The sequence below is a fragment of the Monodelphis domestica genome, chromosome 1, assembly GCF_027887165.1.
Source record: "Monodelphis domestica isolate mMonDom1 chromosome 1, mMonDom1.pri, whole genome shotgun sequence".
NCBI lineage: Eukaryota > Metazoa > Chordata > Mammalia > Didelphimorphia > Didelphidae > Monodelphis > Monodelphis domestica.
This window is the reverse complement of record NC_077227.1, coordinates 291,536,379-291,557,937: the sequence shown is the minus strand read 5'-3', so window position 1 is coordinate 291,557,937 and position 21,559 is coordinate 291,536,379. Positions and strand designations below refer to the sequence as shown.

Sequence of the window (21,559 nt, the reverse complement as noted above, 5' to 3'; positions counted from 1 at the left end):
CTTTATATGGGAAAGATTATTCTATTGAGTCCCCCCCTATTTCTTGAAGTAAATCTTAGTATTATCGATGGTTCCCCCCTCCCTTTTCCTTTCTTTGCCCCCACTTTCCCCAAATCTCCTTAATGCCCCAATCTTTCCCTATGCATGTTTCTTCTAACTACTCTTATGATGCTACAATGTATGAGAGTTACACAAAACATTTTCCCCACATATTAATATATATAATTTGATGTAAATGTAGTCCTTATAGAAGAGAGTTTGGCTTAAAGAAAAAGATAAGATTTATCTCCTTTTCCCTTTCTTTCATATTTACCTTTTCATGTTTCTCTTGCTTTCTGTGCTCGGATATCGAACTTTCCACAGAGCTCTGGTCTTTTCTTAGCAAATGCTTGGAAATCTTCTATTTTGTTGAATGCCCATACTTTCCCCTGGAAGTATAGAGTCAGTTTTGCTGGGTAGTTGATTCTTAGTTGGAGACCCAGCTCTCTTGCCTTTCTAAATATCGTGTTCCATGCTTTGCGGTCTCTTAGTGTGTTAGCCTCTAAGTCGTGTGTGATCCTTATGGGAGCCCCCTTATATCTGAAGCTCCTCTTCTTGGCTTCTTGTAGGATTTTCTCCTTTTCTTGGAAGCTCTTGAATTTGGCAATTATATTCCTAGGGGTTGTCTTTTGGGGATTTAATATAGAAGGTGTTCTATGAATCCTTTTTATTTCTATTTTGCCCCCTTGCTCCAGAACATGGGGGCAATTTTCTTTTATAATCTCCTGTAGAATAATATCGAGTTTATTGTTTATCTCTGGTTTTTCTGGGAGACCGATAATTCGGAGGTTTTCTCTTCTCCCTCTGTTTTTGAGATCGGTGACTTTCTCAGTGAGATATTTTATGTCTTCTTCTAATTCATTAATTTTTTGGGTTTGCTTTATTGATTCTTGCTGTTTTATCATCTCGTTTTCTTCGAGTTGAATAATTCTGGTCATTAGGGACTGGTTTTGCTTTTCAGCTTTGTCTGCCCTTCTATTGGATGCTTCGAGTTCTTTTTCCAATTGAGCAGTCTTATCTGTCAGACTGCTGATCTCTTTCTCCCATTTTTCTTTCCAGGTTTCCATCTTTTGGATAAGTTCCAGTTTGAGATCTTCCAGAGCTTGTTGATAGTTTCCATTTTGGGAGGCATGTTCTGATTTTTTTTTGGATTTCCTCCTCATTCTCCTCTTTTCCTTGGGTACTTCCACCATAAAAGTTTTCAATAGTCACTTTTTTCCCTTTCTTCCTGGAGGCTTGATTTTGGGCCATGTGAGCCATCCCTTTGGTGGTTTTATTCCCCTTTCCTTTTTGGTCTGGGGTCTGGGTTATATGGGTGGTTTTTCTGTGAATTTAGGTTGCTTCAGACTAGTTCTTCCCAGCCTCTGAGGTTTCTTAGAGCTCTGGGTCCCTGATCACAGCCACACTGCCCAGGTGTTCAGCTCCACCCAGCTAATCAGGGTGTTGTCCGCCCCTGGTGTTTAGCTCCTAGGAGATGTTCAGCGCAGCCGCCCCAAGTACAGCTCCGCTGACCCCCGTAATCAGAGCCGGATTCTCCAGTGAAACCGCCCTGAGACGTTTTTTCCTGGCAGTCCCCAGATCCCAAGGACCCTGGAGTGCCCCCCCCCCCCCCCCGACAGAGACGTTCCCCACTCACTCGCTGTCCCGGTGAGCGCTCAGGTAGCTCACTCTGGTTTGGTGGGGGAGGTGAGGTGGGGGAAGGGTGGCTCAGTTCACTTTTCTGTGCAAGCTTTTCCTCCTTATTATAGTGTGGAAATGTTCAAGCCCCACGTACCTTCGCCTCTGTGGAGTACTGGGAGTACTGGGGTGTCCTTCTGTTCCTCCAAAGGTGATTTTTATGCTCCTTTGATGTAGTCTATTTCGTTTGGTGCCGGGGTGAGGAAGCGTGTGGTGTCTAGATTGCAGCCATGATTACCAGGAAGTTTGGTCCAGACCATTCTTTAGAAGATCTGATTTAGCTATTTCCTGATCAATAACAATGGAGATATTTGGAATAACAGAATCAGGTCTTAGAAACCAAATTCTCCACCTTTCTTAGTTTAACAAGATTAGGAAGGTCTGCATCAAACTCCAAGATTTAATTATCTCAAAAAATGGCCTTCAACAGATATGTGCAAAAAAAGGACAGACCTCTGGGCTGTCCTAAGTCAAGCTAAGTCATCATTGGTACAGAGGAGATGCAGGAAAGTGATGTAAAACTGCCTATATAAGGCATGTCACTTCTTCTCTCCTCCTCTTTCCCTGGAGAAACGACTCTGGCTGGCAGCATGCTAAGAGTTCCGACATCTTGGAGTTGGGTGGTGAGTTTTGCCCTGGAGCTGATTTCAGGTTTGGTCATCTTAGCTGAGCCCCTTTGGAGGTCAGGCTGATTCCTTCCTCCTTCATACTCTAAAACCTTACTCCCTTATCTCCTGATCTCCCCGCCCAATACTAATCAGGTGGGGGGGGGGGGGCGGGGAAGAGGCAGAGAAAAAAAACCTACTCCTCCTTAATTTTCTCCACTATCAATTAAATCACCATAAAAAAAATTCCAGCTGACTTGGGTATTTTATTATTTGGGATTTCCCTTGGCAACCACTTAAATTTAGACTTTTCAGTCTCAACCAAATATTTTAACCCTTACAATTGTCAATTGGGAATTGCAGAGGACCTAGTGAAAGGGGCAACTCAGACAGTACAGAAAGGTTGAGGTGGATGGGTCTGAGAGCAGGAGCAACAGGGGTTAGAAAGCAGGGGTTTGTTAGGACAGTAGAAACGAGGGAGTTTACCAAAATGTTATCATTAGTTGAGAGGAGCACTGATAATAAACACAGATGGGTACAGTGTTCTGATTCTGGCCTGGTCTTGCATACTTTGGCTGAAGGGCAGGAAAGTTGGCCTGTATGTTTTATATTATTTATATATGTATGTTTCCTCCCAAAATGTAGTGTAAGCATTTGAAGACAGGGACTTTCACTTTTGTCTTTAAGTATAATGGCTGCTACTGGCATGCAAGATAATGTTGGATTTGGAAACAGAATGATTCAAATTTGAATGCTATTTCAGATGCTTACTAGCTCTGTGACTCGGGGAACATCACTGAACCTCAATTTCTTCATTTATAAAATGAAGATGAGGCAGCTAGGTGGCACAATAGAGTGCTGGGCATGCAATCAGGAAGACTCATCTTCCCGAGTTCAAATCTGACTTCAGACATTTACTAGTTGTATTCAGTATCTTTGCCAAGAAAAGCCCAGATAGGAACACAGAATCAGACAGGACTAAATAATTAAAAAATGAAGAAAACAGCACCTACTATACAATCAGGACTATTGTGAAGGTCAAATGAGGTAACTTACATAATGTGGCCTTCTGTCTCTATATGTCTATTTCACAATCTCATTTTCCCATGAAGTTAACCTAACATGATTGCCGATGATTCCTTATTCTGTATTGCCAATGCTGACGACCTCTTCCTATCTCCAGTCTTACCTTGTCTTTTAGAATGTTGCTACTGCTATTCATATGAGAACATCAACAGTATATTCAAAATTTATCTCACAAAAGCTGACTCCTCTAATTCTAGCACCTGTCATGTAACGTATCATGTAGTACATTATACCCAAGATTTCTTGGGTATTTTTGAATGTCTCAAGTATTCATCTGCCCTTACCCATCCCATTAGGCCATTTACCAAATTCTACTAAATTCTCTATATTATCTCGGGAATTTCCCCCCTTCCTACTTTCCATTGCTATTTCTAGAGTACTTCTATTCAATAACATTACCCTGGGCTGCTTCCTCTATTCAAAACTCATCATTGGTAACTTCTCATATATTGGATGAAGTCAAGTGTCCTTAGTCTGGCTTTCATTGCTCTTTGTAATCTACTACTCTGTTCTTTCTAGTTCTCTCTTCCTTATGCCTTTCATATTAATCATGTCATTCTTTGTGAAATTGTACAAATCATTCATCTGACTCAAATTTAACCTCAATGAAACACGTGCTCTGTGCTAGGCGCTAGGTGAGTTCTGATGGGTAATGGGTGATGTCTTGACTTGCATGTGAATTGGATATGAGTACAGAGAACTAAACAGTATCCATTCACAAGGACTTTATATGCTAATGGGAGAGACTAGTACATACAGAACAAACCCCCACCAAAAAAAAAATGACTCACTAAAAAGTAGTTGTGAGATTGTGGTAAGGAGAGGAATTCATGGTCCTGTTAGAAAAATAGGTCAGTTTGACCAGATCAAAGAGTGTGAGAGGGAGAGTAATGTCCAATGAAAGTGGAAATGGTCAGCCTATAAAAGCAAAACATTCATATCTGATACCAGGAGCAATAGGGAGCCCTAGAGTGGATCATAAGTTTCCCCAAACCAAGCTGGGAATTTCCTTGGAGGGAAGAGAACAAACATTTATTAATCAACTACTATGTGCCTGGCACTGCTAAGATCTTGACAAATATCTCATTTGATTCTGAAAACAATCCTGGAAGATACATGCTATCCACATTTTACATTTGAGGGAAACCGAGGAAGACAACAGTAACTTGCCCAAGGTTACATAGTCAGGAAGTTTTTGACTTCACAAAACATATTTTGTCTTTTACAAAAATGTGACTGCATAGATGTCATGTCTCCTGGGCTGGATTATATACTCTGTGAGGATAGAGTCTATATTGCCTGACCCAGTTTTTTACAAGTAAGTTTGTCATAAGGGATTGTTGAATGAATGCTTGAAAGCCTTGTTCCCTGCTCTCAAGTACCTTTCAGATAACCCCAGCTTTAGTAATTTCTCTTTATAACCTATATAGCCATTTTTATTTTTGGCTTAGTTGAACAATTCAGAGAAAACATCTTGCCATTAAATTTCCATGCATTTAATTATATTTCCTCTTAGGAGGAAGAGGAAGAAGAAGAAAATCGAATGTCCGAAGAGGCAGAAAGACAGTATCAGGAACAACAGAAGAAGCTTCAGACAGATTCCACTATTCAGACAGACCAGCCAGAAACTTTGGCATCAAGTTCATTTGTGAACCTCAATTTTGAAATGGATGGAGTACCTATTGAAAATAAACAAAGCCTAACCACAACTTAGAATAAAATAACTTAAATTTTAAACACCAAGGTATTTTTTTTTTAATCCAGGGAAACTTACAGTGGAACTTATTGGTTATTTGTATTTAAACTTGTTGAAATGAGTAATTCCCCTTCAGCAGCTTCAGGTTGCCTCTTAAAGTAAAAAATCTATCTAGTAAAAAGCAGTTTTCTTTCAAACAAAGACTTGCTTACAGGTATGAGAAGCCTAGAGCTAAAGCTTAGATCTATATTAAAAGCAGTAAAAGATCTGTTGTCTAAATGTCTCAATGACAGTCAATATAAGAACATGTAATTTTATGTTTATAAAACTGGGTGAGTATATGGAAAAATGAAACTGAACTGACATTAAATTTTCAAAACAAAATAAGATTTTTAAAAATATCTTCTAATTTGTAGACATATTTATGTTGACTGATACTAACATGACTTTCCTCAGTGCCTAAAATTTGGTCTTAAAAAAAGATGGACAACATTTTTTATTGTTAATTTAGAAAAACTTGTATTCCAATTAGTCATGGAAAATGATATAGGAAGAATGGAATTGTCCAGTTCCATTCTTTTCAAATTAACTGTTATTTTGTAATATTAATTTTAGTTTATTTAGACCTGTTTAATCTTGACTTTTTCTTAATAGTGGGATTAGGGACCAAATAAAATTTTTACTCATTTTCAGTTTTTAAAATCCTTTTTATAGAAGCTATAAAAATCCAGTTGGCAACTGAATAATTTACAAAGTATATTCAAATTAAAGATATAAAAATTGCTCAAAAAGATTCCTACTTTTGGCAATGAAGTTTTTGCCTTTATCATTCTTTGTTTTCTAGTGGATAAAATGAAGTGTGATAAGTGTTTCAAAATAGCATATATATATATATTTTTAATGAGCTTAAATGTACATAATCAGTACAGGTATGACATTTGTTTGTGATGGCCATTTGTAAGTTTAAGCAGTATAGGGGCAAGGAAGAATCAGAAGAATGTTTTAGAAGTGCTGTTTTTAAAACAGTAAGAAACACACTAAAAAAGGTACCAAAGCTTTCAAAAATGAGAGATAATTGTTAAAAGCCATTTAAACAAAATTAACCAAATCTTCAGTCTTCCATTTAAATAAGTATATATGTTTACAACAACTACATCTGTTGTGAAAACCTGCCTTTATATTCTATCTGGTCACAAAGCATAAGCTCACGTTAGTTTGAAAAAAGAGTAGAAATCAGATCTTTGTATCTGATTTCAGTTTGCAACTTTTTAAAGTAGCCTTTAATTGATTAAAGAGGGAAAATCAAAATATCTAAAAACAGTCCTCCTCCTCTCCCATAATCTTTTACCATTTACTGGAAGAATACTTTTTTTAAACCCCTACCTTCTGTCTTAGAATTAATACTGTGTATTGGTTTCAAGGTGGAAGAGAGGTAAGGACTAGGCAATGGGGGTTTAGTGACTTGGCTGGGGTCACACAGCTAGGAAGTGTCTGAAGTCAGATTTTGAACCCAGGACTTTCTGTCTCTGGACCTGGCTATCAATCTATTGAGCCCCTTAGCAGAATAATTTTTTAAAAGCATGTTGTTAGCAGGTATGTGGCACTTTCCCTTTCAGCTGATTATGACTAACTTTATATTTGACAGTTTCATACACTCAAAAGCAAATTTTCCATTGAAGTCCTAGTTATAGGGTAGAGATTACTAAAATACCACCTAACCTACCTAAAATTTTCCTACTAGTCATTTCTGCATTTCTTCCACCACTCCCCCTCCAAACCTTTTCCTACCCTCTAAACTTATAGTACCATGAGTAGGCAAGTGTTTGTCCCATTGAATAAAGTTAGGAATTGCACTGCGACTTTAGAATTGTGTTAAAATTTGAAACTTCCAGAACTATATTTCTGTACTATATTAATCATGATCAGGCAGGTCGTTGTCCTAACTTTATATCTAATATATTTACTGTGCCTTAATATGTAAATACTTAGTTGATGCAAATTGTTTAAAATGGTGAAAATGATTATTAATTAAATTATTTGTTTTACGTGAACCTGAAATTCATTTGTTTCTATCCATAATTCATCTCCTTTTTTACAATTACAATTGTGCTTTAGATCCTCTTCACTTTTAAGGAATCTTTTATACTAGCATTCATTCTTTTCCTTTAACTTGAACAAAATAAAAGTGCGGTCATCCCTTGCTATATTGCGGTTCACTTAACATGGCTTCACTTTAAAAAAATATATATCTAATTCTGTATCACAGAGTTACACATTGTGGCACACTATTGGCTGATAGAATGAAAGGTGACCAAGCACAGTGCTGTGTTCTGTATCCTGGGTGCTTACTGGTTCAGTGATTATGGGTTAATAAGTGTGGAAAAGGTTTATAGAAGAGAGGGAAAGGTTTATAAAGATTTATAATATATACAAACAATAAAATAAATATAACGTGCTACTTCATGGATTTTCATGTATCACAGAGATCTCTGGAACGTAACTCCCACGATAGTTAAGGGATCACTGTATACCCAGATATTTTTATGTTCCTCATTGCCACTTCCAAACCTTGCTGTGACCATCATTCAGGATCCCTCTTTGAAAAATTTTTGTAACCCCCTCCCAGGTTATTTCCTCCCCATTGAAGAGTTCAGCTCGGTACTTCTGGGTAAGCATGGCTGCAGAGTAGACACAGCTCGCTTCCTCTCCTCAGAAAACCTCAGAAATGACACATGACCTCAAAAGACATCCCCCCCCAAAAAAACCCCAACCATCCTCATAAGATCGGAGTGACCCCACACTAAGGCACAGCACTGAAGGTAGGTGGGATTCTGGCATTTTCCACAATGTAAGGGAACGAAAAGCTGACCCATTCCCCTCCCCCCACCCACCACACATCTGGAGCCAGAGTTAAATTCAGCACCAACCAGAATCAACAAGTGAGGGAGGGGCACTCCAGGACTGAACAACGGGCAGCCCCAGGTCTGGGGACCTGAGTAAGACCACCGAGGACCCACTCCTGTGAGTAGTAACACCCGAAACCCCGGCAGGCGAGCAAGGGGAACTCAGATCACGGGCGCCCAGAACTAGCGCGCTATAATCAACGAGTGCGCGAAGGGATCCCCTGAAGTGAGCAAGGGGCACCCACAGGTCTTTAGAGTTAACTAAGACCACCAAAGACCTACACCTGAGAGCAGTAACACCCAAAACGCCGGCAGGCAGGGGAGGGCAGACCCTGGGCTACCCCAGGAAGACAGCGCAACTGCAGAGAACCGAGAATTTGCCTGAGGCTAAAGCCTTGAACTTTAGACCCTTACACTGAAAGCAAGCCCTCCTCACTCAGATTTCTGACTGGAAAGGGGAGAAGAAAAAAAAAACAATAGAGATGACAAACAAGGCCTAGGTACAGCCTCCCAACACCAAGAAAAGCAAGAAGAAGGGGGTGACTTTGGATACATTTTATGGAGGGAAAATACAGAACACAGAGGAAATAGAAGAGGAAACACAAACAAATGCTCCAAAACCTTCCAAAACAAATGGAAATTGTCCACAAGGTCTTCAAAAATTTAAATTGGAAGTTATCAAAAAGATGGAAGCCTTCTGGCAGGAAAAAATGGGAAATAATGCAAAAGGAACTCAGCAATCTGAAGGATGAAAACAAGCAATTGCAGAAACAGCTTGAAGCCTCAAAAAGCAGGACAGACCAAACTGAAAAGGAAAACCAGTCTTTAAAGATCAGAATCAGGTAACTGGAAGACAATGACCTTGCAAAAGAGCAAGAATTAATAAAGCAAAGTCAAAAGACTAAAAAATTCGAAGAAAACATAAAATATTTCACTGACAAGGTGACAGACCTGGAAAACAGAGGAAGGAGAGACAATCTGAGAATCATTGGTCTACCAGAAAAGCCAGAAATAAACAGTAATCTCGACCTCATAATACAAGATATCATCCAAGAAAACTGCCCGGAGATTCTAGAACAAAGGGGCAAAATAGGCATTGAAAGAGCTCATAGAATACCCTCCACACTAAATCCCCAAGAGACAACTCCCAGGAATGTAACTGCTAAATTCCAAAGCTTTAAAGCAAAAGAAAAAGTCTTACAAGAAGCCAGAAAAAGACAATTTAGATATAAAGGAATGCCAATCAGGGTCACACAATGTAAAAATAGACTCGAACTCTGGACTTCAATCCCCACAAGCCCTTGCTCCACTTCCCCAAAATGCTTTGTAATCTCACGGGAATTCAGAAGTAGGCCGAGATCGAGAAGGGATTTAACTTGATTGCAAAGGCTTTTGTGTCTCTTTTGGACTTCCGTTTTGGAGCAGAGGTGTCTCTTCCATGATGTGAGGTTATCTTGTCTAGACCTCTGGCCTAGGCACGTGTTTTTTCTTATTCTGTATTTTCTTTAATCCTTAACCCTTAATAAACCTCTAAAGAATATAATACTCCTTGTAGAGAGAAACTAATTTCTACCTGCCTCAGTCTCCCCTAAATTTTAATCTTTACAAGACCTTGCAATTTCCACACTGAACAACCGTAAGGCATGGAACATGATATTCAGAAAGGCAAGAGAACTGGGTCTTCAACCAAGAATCAGCTATCCATCAAAACTGACTATATACTTCCAAGGGAAAGTATGGGCATTCAACAAAATAGAAGATTTCCAAGTATTTGTAAAGAAAATACCAGAGCTCTGTGGAAAGCTTGACATCCAAACACAAAGAGCAAGAGAAACATGAAAAAGTAAATATGAAGGAAAGGGAAAAGGAGAAAAATGTTATCTTTTTCTTTTATTCAAACCCTCTTCTATAAGGACTACATTTATATCAAATTATATATAGTAACATGTGGGGAAAATGTAATGTGTAACTCAAAAATTGTATGCATCATTTGAGTAGTTATAAGAATCATGCATCGGGAAAGAGTGGGACATTAAGATGATATGGAGATGGGGGAGAAAGAAAAAGGGAGGGGGGAATCATTGATGGTACTAAGATATACTTCAAGAAATAGAAAAAAACTAAATAGAAAAATTTTTCTCACACAAAGATAAACATAGGAAGGGGAGGGGAAGAAATCTATAAGAAGGAGAGGAAGAGAGTGCTTATTTGTATTACTTAAACCTTACTCTCAGTGAAATTAACTCTGAGAGGGAAGGACATCTAAATCCACTGGGATCTTGAATTCTATCTTATCCAACAGGGTAAGAGAGAAGGGGAAATTAAGGAGGGGTTGAGGGAGGGAGAATAAAAAGGGAGGGAAGGAGAGGAGGGAGGGAAGTTAACAGACCCTAAAAAAACAAATAAACAAACAAAAAAAAACAAACCCAAAAACAAACAAACAAGAAGGGAACAAAAAGGGAGGGGCTAGAAAGGGAAGCATAGCAAGGGAGGGGACTAGGGGGACTGATTTAAAGTAAATCACTGGTTTAAAAGGTTATAGCTAAAGAATAAAGTTCAGAATTAGGGGAAGATATCAAAATGCCAGCAAATCCACAAATGACAATCATAACTTTGAACGTGAATGGGATGAACTCACCCATAAAACGTAAACGAATACCAGAATGGATTAGAATTCAAAACCCTACCATATGTTGTCTTCAAGAAACACACATGAGGTGGGTAGATACTCACAAGATCAGAATTAAAGGATGGAGTAAGACCTTTTGGGCCTCAACTGATAGAAAGAAGGCAGGAGTTGCAATCATGATATCTGACAAAGCCAAAGTAAAAATAGACGAGATTAAAAGGGATAGGGAAGGTAAATATATTCTGTTAAAAGGGAGTATAGACAATGAGGAAATATCACTGATCAACGTGTATGCACCAAATGGTATAGTACCCAAATTTCTAATGGAGAAACTAGGAGAATTGAAGGAGGAAACAGACAGTAAAATCATATTAATGGGAGACCTGAACCAACCACTATCAAATTTAGATAAATCAAATAAAAAAATAAATAAGAGGTAAAAGATGTGAATGAAATCTTAGAAAAATTAGAATTAATAGACATATGGAGAAAAATAAATAGGGACAAAAAGTAATACACCTCAGCACCACATGGCACATTCACAAAGATTGACCATACACTAGGTCACAGAAACATGGCATACAAATTCAGAAAAGCAGAAATAATAAATGCAACCTTTTCAGATCATAAGGCAATAAAAATAATGGGTAAGGGTACATGGAGAGCCAAATCAAAAATTAATTGGAAATTAAATAATATGATACTCCAAAATCTGTTAGATAGAGAACAAATCATAGAAACAATTAATAATTTCATTGAGGAAAATTACAATGGTGAGACATCCTTTCAAAACTTATGGGATGCAGCCAAAGCAGTACTCAGAGGAAAATTCATATCCCTGAGTGCATATGTTAACAAATCAGGGAGGGCAGAGATCAATGAATTGGAAATGCAAATCAAAAAACTTGAAAGCAAACAAATTAAAACCCCCCAGAAGAAAACCAAACTAGAGATCCTAAAAATTAAGGGAGAAATTAATAAAATCAAAAGTGATAGAACTATTGGACTAATAAATAAGACTAGAAGCTGGTACTTTGAAAAAACAAACAAAATAGATAAAGTACTGGTCAATCTAATTAAGAAAAGGAAAGATGAAAAGCAAAATTAACAGCATCAAAGATGAGAAGGGGGGCCTCACCTCCAATGAAGAGGAAATTAAGGCAATCATTAAAAAATACTTTGCCGAACTATATGGCAATAAATATACCAATCTAGACGATATGGATGAATATTTACAAAAATATAAATTACCTAGACTAACAGAAGAAGAAATAGAATTCTTAAACAATCCCATATCAGAAAAAGAAATCCAACAGGCCATCAAAGAATTGCCTAAGAAAAAGTCCCCAGGGCCTGATGGATTCACAAGTGAATTCTATCAAAGATTCAAAGAACAGCTAACTCCAATACTATACAAACTATTTGACATAATAAGCAAAGAGGGAGTTCTACCAAATTCCTTTCATGACACAAACATGGTACTGATTCCAAAGCCAGGCAGGTCAAAAACAGAGAAAGAAAACTATAGACCAATCTCCCTAATGAATATAGATGCAAAAGTCTTAAATAGGATACTAGCAAAAAGACTCCAGCAAGTGATCAGGAGGGTCGTTCACAATGATCAAGTAAGATTTATACCAGGAATGCAGGGCTGGTTCAATATTAGGAAAACCATCCACATAATTGACCATATCAACAAGCAAACCAACAAAAATCACGTGATTATCTCAATAGACGCAGAAAAAGCCTTTGATAAAATACAACACCCATTCCTATTAAAAACACTAGAAAGCATAGGAATAGAAGGGTCGTTCCTAAAAATAATAAACAGTATATATCTAAAACCATCAGCTAACATCATCTGCAATGGGGATAAATTAGATGTATTCCCAATAAGATCAGGAGTGAAACAAGGATGCCCATTATCACCTCTATTATTTAACATTGTACTAGAAACACTAGCATTAGCAATTAGAGAAAAAGAAATTGAAGGCATCAAAATAGGCAAGGAGGAAATCAAGTTATCATTCTTTGTGGATGATATGATGGTCTACTTAAAAAATCCTAGACAATCAACCAAAAATCTAGTCGAAATAATCAACAACTTTAGCAAAGTTGCAGGATACAAAATAAACCCACATAAGCCATCAGCATTTCTATATATTTCCAACTCAGCTCAGCAGCAAGAATTAGAAAGAGAAATTCCATTTAAAGTCACCGGAGACAATATAAAATACTTAGGAATCTATCTGCTGAGACAAACACAGGAACTATATGAACACAACTACAAAACATTCTCCACACAATTAAAACTAGAACTAAACAATTGGAAAAACATTGATTGCTCATGGGTGGGGCGAGCTAATATAATAAAAGACCATCCTACCCAAACTTATCTATCAATTTAGTGCTATACCCATTGAACTTCCAAAATTTTTTTTTATTGATTTAGAAAAAAACAACAAAGTTCATTTGGAAGAATAAAGGATCAAGGATATTCAGGGAAATAATGAAAAAAAAATACAAAGGAAGGTGGCCTTGCAGTCCCAGATCTCAGACTATATTATAAAGCAGCAGTCATCAAAACAATTTGGTACTGGCTAAGAGACAGAAAGGAGGATCAGTGGAATAGACTTGGGGTAAGTGACCTCAGCAAGACAGTCTATGATAAACACAAAGACCCCAGCTTTTAGGACAAAAACCCACTATTTGACAAAAACTGCTGGGAAAACTGGAAGCCATTGTGGGAGAGATTAGGTTTGGATCAATACCTCACACCTGTGACAAGGAAATCACTTTAAAAGACTGATATATATTTAAGGTCGCCAAGGAATTCAGCTATGTAATTCCTAAATGAAAACTCAAGTCAGCAGTCAACCTTCTATGGAGTTTTAATTACAAACAGGAGGAAGAAAGGTATGAGAAAGAGAGAGAGAGAGAGAGAGAGAGAGAGAGAGAGAGAGAGAGAGAGAGAGAGAGAGAGAGAGAGAGAGAGAAAGGGGAGAGAAGGGAATAGGGCTTAAATACCCCCTCTATTTAGGCTGGGCCAAAAGGCCCAAGCCCTTAGATAGCTGAGGCAAAGAAAAGAGATCAGTCCCTATCACTCATGTGACCAAAATGGAGAAACAGTCTCAGGGGCCTCCACCTCCAGCCTCCTTCAGAGCAAGCTTCTCAGAGCACAACCTCTCAGAGCAAAACCTCTGCAACCCCTCCAGTCCTCAGACCTCGCTATCTTTAAGGAAACCATCTAAGTTCCCTCCCCTCAGTTCTCACATCTACCAATCACTGTCCATGTCTTCCCTGTGCCAATGGTGGCTCTAGCTTAACCCAGGACCACCCAGAGGTCTGCCCCTTTGCACATGTCTGTTGAAGGTCATATTCTCAAATAATTAAATCTTGATCCTTTGCTGCAGCCCTTCCTAAATCCTTTTACTCTGAGTAGGGTGGATTGTATTTTCCAAGACCTGGTTCTGTCATTCCAAGTATCTCTATTGTATTAATTCTTAAAATCAAAATCTTTGATTTTTACAAAAGTACAATCTAAAACAAAATTCAAAATTCTTGGATTTTTATAAAAATACAATCTTAAACAAAAAAATTCAAAAATTCTTAGATTTTAAATTAAAATACAATCCCCCCTGACGTATTAAAAAATATCAAGTTTAGCTCAAAATGCAATGTTCAGTTATGGGGGTGTATGTGTCAATTATCAAAAGAATAGAAAAATAATCAAAGACATAAGAAAAATTCAAAATAGGCCTTGTATAGGTCCAGTTTAAAGTAATTTCTATCCCACAAGTATGTAGGACAGAATGCAGTAATATTTCACTTAGCCATTTGTAGCCAAGACTACAGGAAGTTGCCATAATATAAGAACTAAAGAATTAGAATTCTATTTTGATGGGGAAATGTTATTCCCTCAGCTGATTTTTTTTTTCATTCTCAGGGATATAGGGAGCCAGCATGATAGTCAAGCTTTGTACTTGTTTGAGTACTTCGTAAAGAGTGTAGATACAAGGAAGTCCTACGACTTAAACATAAGTTAAGCGTCGCAACCTCGAGTCTCACTTTAATATTTCTTGTGTGCTCTATTGGCACTATTCAGGTTTAGTCTGTGCTCCTTGTTTTTATCCCTTTTCCTGGAATCAGACACAAACATTAATCACAGTCCTATAATATTTTATCAATAAATGGCAGGTTCCCATAGTTTAAAGCTTTTAGGCATATATTGATATTATAGCAAGAGTATATATATTAACTTGTATTACTGCAGGAAAAAATAATATTAATATTAATTATGTGTACCTTCAGTACAAAAAATGAGAAAAAATTCAAATATCATGATCAAAAAAGAAAAGAAATAAGAAAAATAAGAAAAAATCAGTAATTCAATATATTCTTGAAAAAACAGCATCCATTTGTCTATGGATTATTATCTCCAATTCATATGATAAGATAGAGTCACAATTCATATGATAGGATACAGTCAATCAGTCTCGGCAGAAGATGCTTTCCTCACATGTGAGCAGTGAATCCAAGAGTCCCTTTCTCCAATCTTTATAGATGTTGGAGTAGTTAATAATATTTGGAATGGTCCTTCCCATGAAGGTTGAGTTGCTCCAGTTTGCTTGAAATTCTTGATATAAACTTTATCTCCTGAGTTCAAGTCATGCTGAGAAAAGTCTAATGGTCCGGCTTGTGCTGCAGCTCTAGATTCATGAAGTTCACGTAGTTTGTGCTGTAACTCCTGTATATAGGAAGCAATAGTAATATCTCCCCCTAATAGTGAGGTGTATGCCGGGGAGAAAGGCTTAGCCTGTATAGGCGGATGTCCAAAAAGCATCTCAAATGGTGAAATATGTAAGTCTCCTCTAGGCCTGCTTCTAAGATAAAATAGGGCCAGAGGGAGAATTTCAGGCCATTTTAAATGGGTCTCAGTGCATAATTTTCCAATCATAGTCTTAAGTTCTTTATTCATCCTCTCCACTTGGCCTCAGCTCTGGGGGTGATATGGAACATGGAATTTTGGAGTTATCCCCAAGCAAGAATATATTTGGTTTAAGACAGAATCGGTAAAATGACTCCCTCTATCGGAGTCAATACGTGCTGGCAGGCCAAAACGAGGAATAATTTCCTTTAAAAGTATCTTTGCAACAAAATCTGCCGTGGCTCGGTTCGCAGGAAGTGATTCTGGCCATCTGTTTAGTTGATCTACAATTACTAGACAAAATTTATAACGTCCAGCCTTTGGCATCGTTATGAAATCTATCTGTAGATGTTCAAAAGGTGTGTAAGCCAGAGGACGTCCCCCAAAGGCTTTTCCACCATATGCATGTTGGTTATATGCCTGGCAAATGGAGCAGGCTGAACATACTTTAGAGGCTATAGTAGTTATACCAGGGGCTATCCATACTCTCTTGACAGAGTCCACGATGCCCTGGGTGCCAAAATGACCATTTTTATGAATAGATTGGCAAATTTGGTTATAGAAACTTCTAGGGAGAAGAGGTTTTCCTTCAGATGACACCCATACTCCATTAATCTGTTTTGCTTTAAATTTTTGTTTCCATTTTTCCACTTCCTTTTCATTATAGGAAAGTGATAAATTTAAATTATCAGTGGTTGTTAATGTTAAAATTAATCCAGGTTCTTCTATGGCTGCTAGTTTTGCAGCTGCATCTGCTCGGTCATTTCCTCTAGAGACAGGGTCAGAGCCACCTGTATGGGTAGAGCAGTGAACTACAGCTAGGGCTTTAGGCAGTTTGAGAGCAGAAAGAACTTCATTAATAATTTCTGCATTAGCTATGGTTTTCCAGCTGAGGTTAAAAATCCTCTTTGGAGCCATAGCATCCCGACTGAGTGACAAATGCCAAAAGCATATCTAGAATCCGTATAAATTGTTGCCTTTTTATCTGTGGCAATTATACAAGTTTGTGTTAGAGCTATGAGTTCTGCTCCTTGAGCGCTAATGTTAGAATGTAGTGAAACTGACCATTCAGTGGCAAATTCTGAGACTATGGCAGCTCCAGTGTAACGTATGCCATCCCTCATAAAAGAGGAACCATTGGTAAATAAAATCAGATCTGCATTGTCTAAGGGAGTGTCCAAGAGATTATCTCGAGGCTTTTCTGCCATGGACACTAATGTTTCACAGTTATGTTATGGTTCTCCTGAAGTAGGTAAATCTGGAAGCAAGGTGGCAGGGTTAAGAGTTGAACAGTGTTTCAAGGTAATATTTTCACTATTTAATAAGGTTATTTCATACCTTGTAATTCTCTGATCCGAGAATGCCTGTGTTCTATGTTTTATCAATAATGCTTCTATCTCATGTGGGCACATTATTGTTAATGGACATCCCAATACTAAATCAAAGGTTTTTGTTACTAGTAATGCTGTAGCAGCTACTCCTCTAAGGCATGGTGGTGCTCCTGCTGCTACTGGGTCTAGTTGGGCAGAATAATAAGCAATTGGGCTCTGAGAAGGTCCCAAAGTCTGAGTTAACACACCAGAGGCTACTCCTCTTCGCTCATGCACATATAAAGTGAATGGCTTGTTGTAATCTGGGATGCCTAGAGCAGGGGCAGACATGATAGCCTTTTTTAGATCTGATAGAGCTGACAAGTGTTCAGGCTCTAATTTGAGGGGTTCAGGAACCGAATCTTTTGTTAATGCTATAGGGGGTTTAGTAATTTCCCCATAGCAAGGAATCCATTGTCTGCAAAACCCTGTTGCTCCTAAAATTGCTCTCAGCTGTTTCTTAGTGGTAGGAGCACTCAATTTTTGAATATTCTCAATTCGTTTTGGAGAAATATAACGAGCACCCACAGTCAAGATGAATCCCAAATATTCTACTTTTTGGAGACACCACTGAACTTTATTCTTAGAAATTTTATGTCCTGTTTTGTGCAATTCCAAAAGAAGGTGTTTGCTATCTTCTTGACATGTTTTTGCATCTGTTGAAGCCAAGAGTAGAGATCATCTACATGTTTGATTAATTTGCTATTTTTAAATGTTATATTGTCTGTGTCTTGGCTCAAAATTTGCTCAAATAAGCTCAGACTTTCGACATAACCCCGTGGCAGCCGACACCAGGTATATTGTGAGCCCTTCCAGGTGAAAGCAAAAATATGCCTGGAGTTCTCATGTATTGGTATGGAAAAGAAAGCTGAACACAAGTCTACTACTGTAAAGTATGTAGCTGTGCTAGGAACAGATGAAATAATAGTATGTATGTTAGAAACTACAGAGTGTCTCTTTATAACGTGATTATTCACTGCCCTCAGATCCTGTACGCATCTATAGAGGTGCTTGCCATCGGGCCCTCTTTTTGGTTTTTTAATTGGCAGGATGGGCGTGTTGTATTCAGATTTGCAAGGGATTATTATTCCCTGTTCTATTAATGAGTTAATAACTGGTGTAATACCCTCAATTGCCTCCTTTGAGAGGGGATACTGAGGGATAGAAGGAGGTGGGCTAGATTTAGTTTTTATCTGTACAGGAACAGCCGACTTAAGTAAACCTACATCGGAAGAAGATGTGGCCCAAAGAGACTCCGGTATATCTTTAGGTATTGCAAAGACGGATGCTCTTTTTTCTCCTCTCTCAGAGAATTACAGGGAGTACATTTAAAGATTCCTCTGGTACTTCTAATGATAATGAACCATCTGGGGAGCAGGTTATTGTGGCTCTGAGTTTGCATAGAAGGTCCCTCCCCAGCAAATTTAAAGGGGAGTCAGGCATCAAAAGGAAGGAGTGTTGTACCTCTAGGGGTCCTACAGACACCATTCTAGGAGGAAGTCTTTTAACGCTTTGGGTTATTCCTGATACTCCCATTACATTCTCTGATCCAACAGAATAACATTGTAAATCAGGTGTTCTCTTTAATACAGACCAAGAAGCTCTGGTGTCTAATAGACAATCATAATAGGTATTTCCCACCTTTAAGGTAACATGGGGTTCATTAGTATGGGGGGGGCAGTGGATAGGGACAATGGGTAGTAGGACATCAGGGTCCGGGAAATCAAAGGTTGTATCCTCTGATTCCTGTGCCCCAGCCCCCTCCCCCCCCGGACACCATCATTGTGTTTGGGATATTCCTTGGGCACCCCCCTGAAGGGCACCTCTCTGAGGGTCATTAGTACCTCGAGTATTTTTTGGACGAGCGCCATTTCTCATATATTGTTGTTGTTCATTATCGTTATAACTTTCTTCATTTGGAGCATTGTCATTATTTTCCCAATTCCTATTTCTATAATTCTGGTTTCTAAAGTTCTTATTTCTATATTCATTATAGTTATTTCCAGTCATTATAATTTCTAGAATTCTGGTTTCTATAACCATTTTCATCATTTCTATAGTTATTTCTAAAGCTATTATTAAACTGTGTATTCCTTCCAATCATCTTAAGAAAGGTTCTATTTTCCATCATTTTGTGGCCCTTCTCACAGAAGTGGCAAGTAATGGATTGATAATTGGATTTCTGGAGAGGGGTAATTGTCATTGGTTCATTATCATGCCCACTTTCTAATTTAGTTATCCTATCTATTAAATATCTTATTGTTTTCTTCATTTCCTCCATGTCATCATTATTTTCTTCCTCCTTTTCTTTGTTTCCCTTTAAAACATATATAGCTGTTTTTCGCAATTCTTCAAGGTCCATATCTGACCATCTTGGGCATTGTGTTCTAAAATAATTCTTAATTGCTTTGCAAGAGTTATTTATAAAGATCCTTCTAACTTGTCTTAAGCTACTCTCTTTAGTTAGGTCCCAATCTTAAGTATCTGTCCCCAAACTCGATTATTCTATCCATAAATCTGAAGGGTGTTTCTTCTTCCTTTTGCTTAATTTTTTCCAGTTCCATCCACTTATCTGTACTGTCTGCACATTCCTTCAGTGCCATGAGGATGGCCTCTCTACAATGGTATAGTTGTAGATAATCCTCAGGATTGTTATAGTCCCATTCAGGATCCTGAGATGGCCAATGTGCTGCATTATGCCCCTGGGTTTTGTTGACATGAGCAATTATTTTATTTTTTTCACGTTCAGTTAAAAAAGCCTGTAGTAAGTTCTCAACGTCCTTGTAAGACGGATTATACTGAAAAAATATGTCTCCCATCTTTTTTGCTACTAGAAAAGGATCTTGTTCATATGTGGGGATATTTCATGTAAATTCATTTATTTCTTGGGGAGTAAATGGTATCCTATGTCTTAACGTCACCACATCCCCATTCCGTTCTATTTCAGGTACTTCTCTTAAAGGAAACAGGCCTCTAGTTGAATTTTGTACCTGTGGGTCAGTTTGACAAGGACAGGTTTTAGGAGGACAAGTTCTCCTTTGCGTTGGAATTTGGTTTTCTGTAGGAGAGGGAACATGAGAAACTGGGATTGCAGGGGAAGGGTTTTGGGGATTAAATTCAGTCAAGATTCGCACTGCACGAGAGAAGCAGTCTGTTAACTAGGCTATAGGGAAGGTGTTTTCCATCTCTATTTCAGGGAAGGAAATTTCCTCATTCAAAGGTTCAGAAACAGGTCTGTTTCTGGTAGAGTGGGTGTTTGCCAATTGATCCTGTAAGAAACATTTTAGATCTTCTAATTGGACTTGCATTTTATCCTCAATTTTTTCTATTTTATCCTCAATATTTTCTATTTTAGCATCTCTAAATATAGTATTGAGGAGTACAAAAATGACAGTACCTATTAATATAAAAATTTGGAGGTATCCTGCATTTCTCAATGCCCCGAATTCTTCAGCTGCCATATAAATGTCAAAGAATGTAGTACTCGTTTATGTATATATATATATATATATATATATATATATATATATATATATATATATATATATATATATATATATATATATATATATATATATATATAGTAATTATTTCTCTAACAGTCTTCACAAAACATGTGGGGAGCAGGGCAAAGCAACAAACTTTCCACAGGGGTTTTTTTTTTTCCTAATCTAGGAAGTTGTTCCTTAAGGGAAAGGATATTTAGAAACAGCTCTTCCAGCCAGGAATTTAGGGTCCTGTTGCTGAGATTTAAAACAGCTATTTTCTATCTAACTATCAGAGTCACACAGCTGGGAAATATCCAAGGTCCGATTTGAACCCAGGACCTTCTGTCTCTAGGCCTGGCTCTCAATCCACTGAGCTACCCAGCTGTCCCTTACGATTAAAGGGAAGAAAAAGAAAAACTGCTGATTCCAATTTAACTTAAGGAGAAAAGAGAAGAGAGAAAACGTTTTTTATACTCACGTGTTCTAGCAGCTGTGTCTTTAAACCAAGTTTGCTGTTTAAAGGGACTAAGTGGTGAGAAGGTAGAGTAAAAAGGCAAGGAATTTCAGAAGTTTATTGAGAGAATTCTTTAGACTCCCGTGTGGTCAGCCACAATGTGACAAGGAAATCACTTTAAAAGACTGATATATACTAATTTAAGGTCGCCAAGGAATTCAGCTATGTAATTTTTAAATGAAAACTCAAGTCAGCAGTCAACCTTCTATGGAGTTTTAATTACAAACAGGAGGAAGAAAGGTATGGGAGAGAGAGAGAGAGAGGGGGGGGGGGGAGAAGGGAATAGGGCTTAAATACCCCCTCTATTTAGGCTGGGCCAAAAGGCCCAAGCCCTTAGATAGCTGAGGCAAAGAAAAGAGATCAGTCCCTATCACTCATGTGACCAAAATGGAGAAACAGTCTCAGGGGCCTCCACCTCCAGCCTCCTTCAGAGCAAGCTTCTCAGAGCACAACCTCTCAGAGCAAAACCTCTGCAACCCCTCCAGTCCTGAGACCTCGCCATCTTTAAGGAAACCATCTAAGTTCCCTCCCCTCAGTTCTCACATCTACCAATCACTGTCCATGTCTTCCCTGTGCCAATGGAGGCTCTAGCTTAACCCAGGACGGCCCAGAGGTCTGCCCCTTT

General features: G+C 38.2%; 1 protein-coding gene across 1 annotated transcript in view; it reads left to right on the top strand.

Moving 5' to 3' along the window:
* The window catches only part of SRP54 (signal recognition particle 54), a 135,922-nt gene extending 128,761 nt beyond the window's left edge, over positions 1–7,161 (top strand). Inside the window, exon 17 of the mRNA XM_056811040.1 lies at positions 4,924–7,161. Within this exon, the coding sequence (XP_056667018.1) occupies positions 4,924–5,121 (198 nt within the window). The 3' untranslated portion in view covers positions 5,122–7,161. The remainder of the gene's footprint in view (positions 1–4,923) is intronic.
* Positions 7,162–21,559: the final 14,398 nt, after the last annotated feature.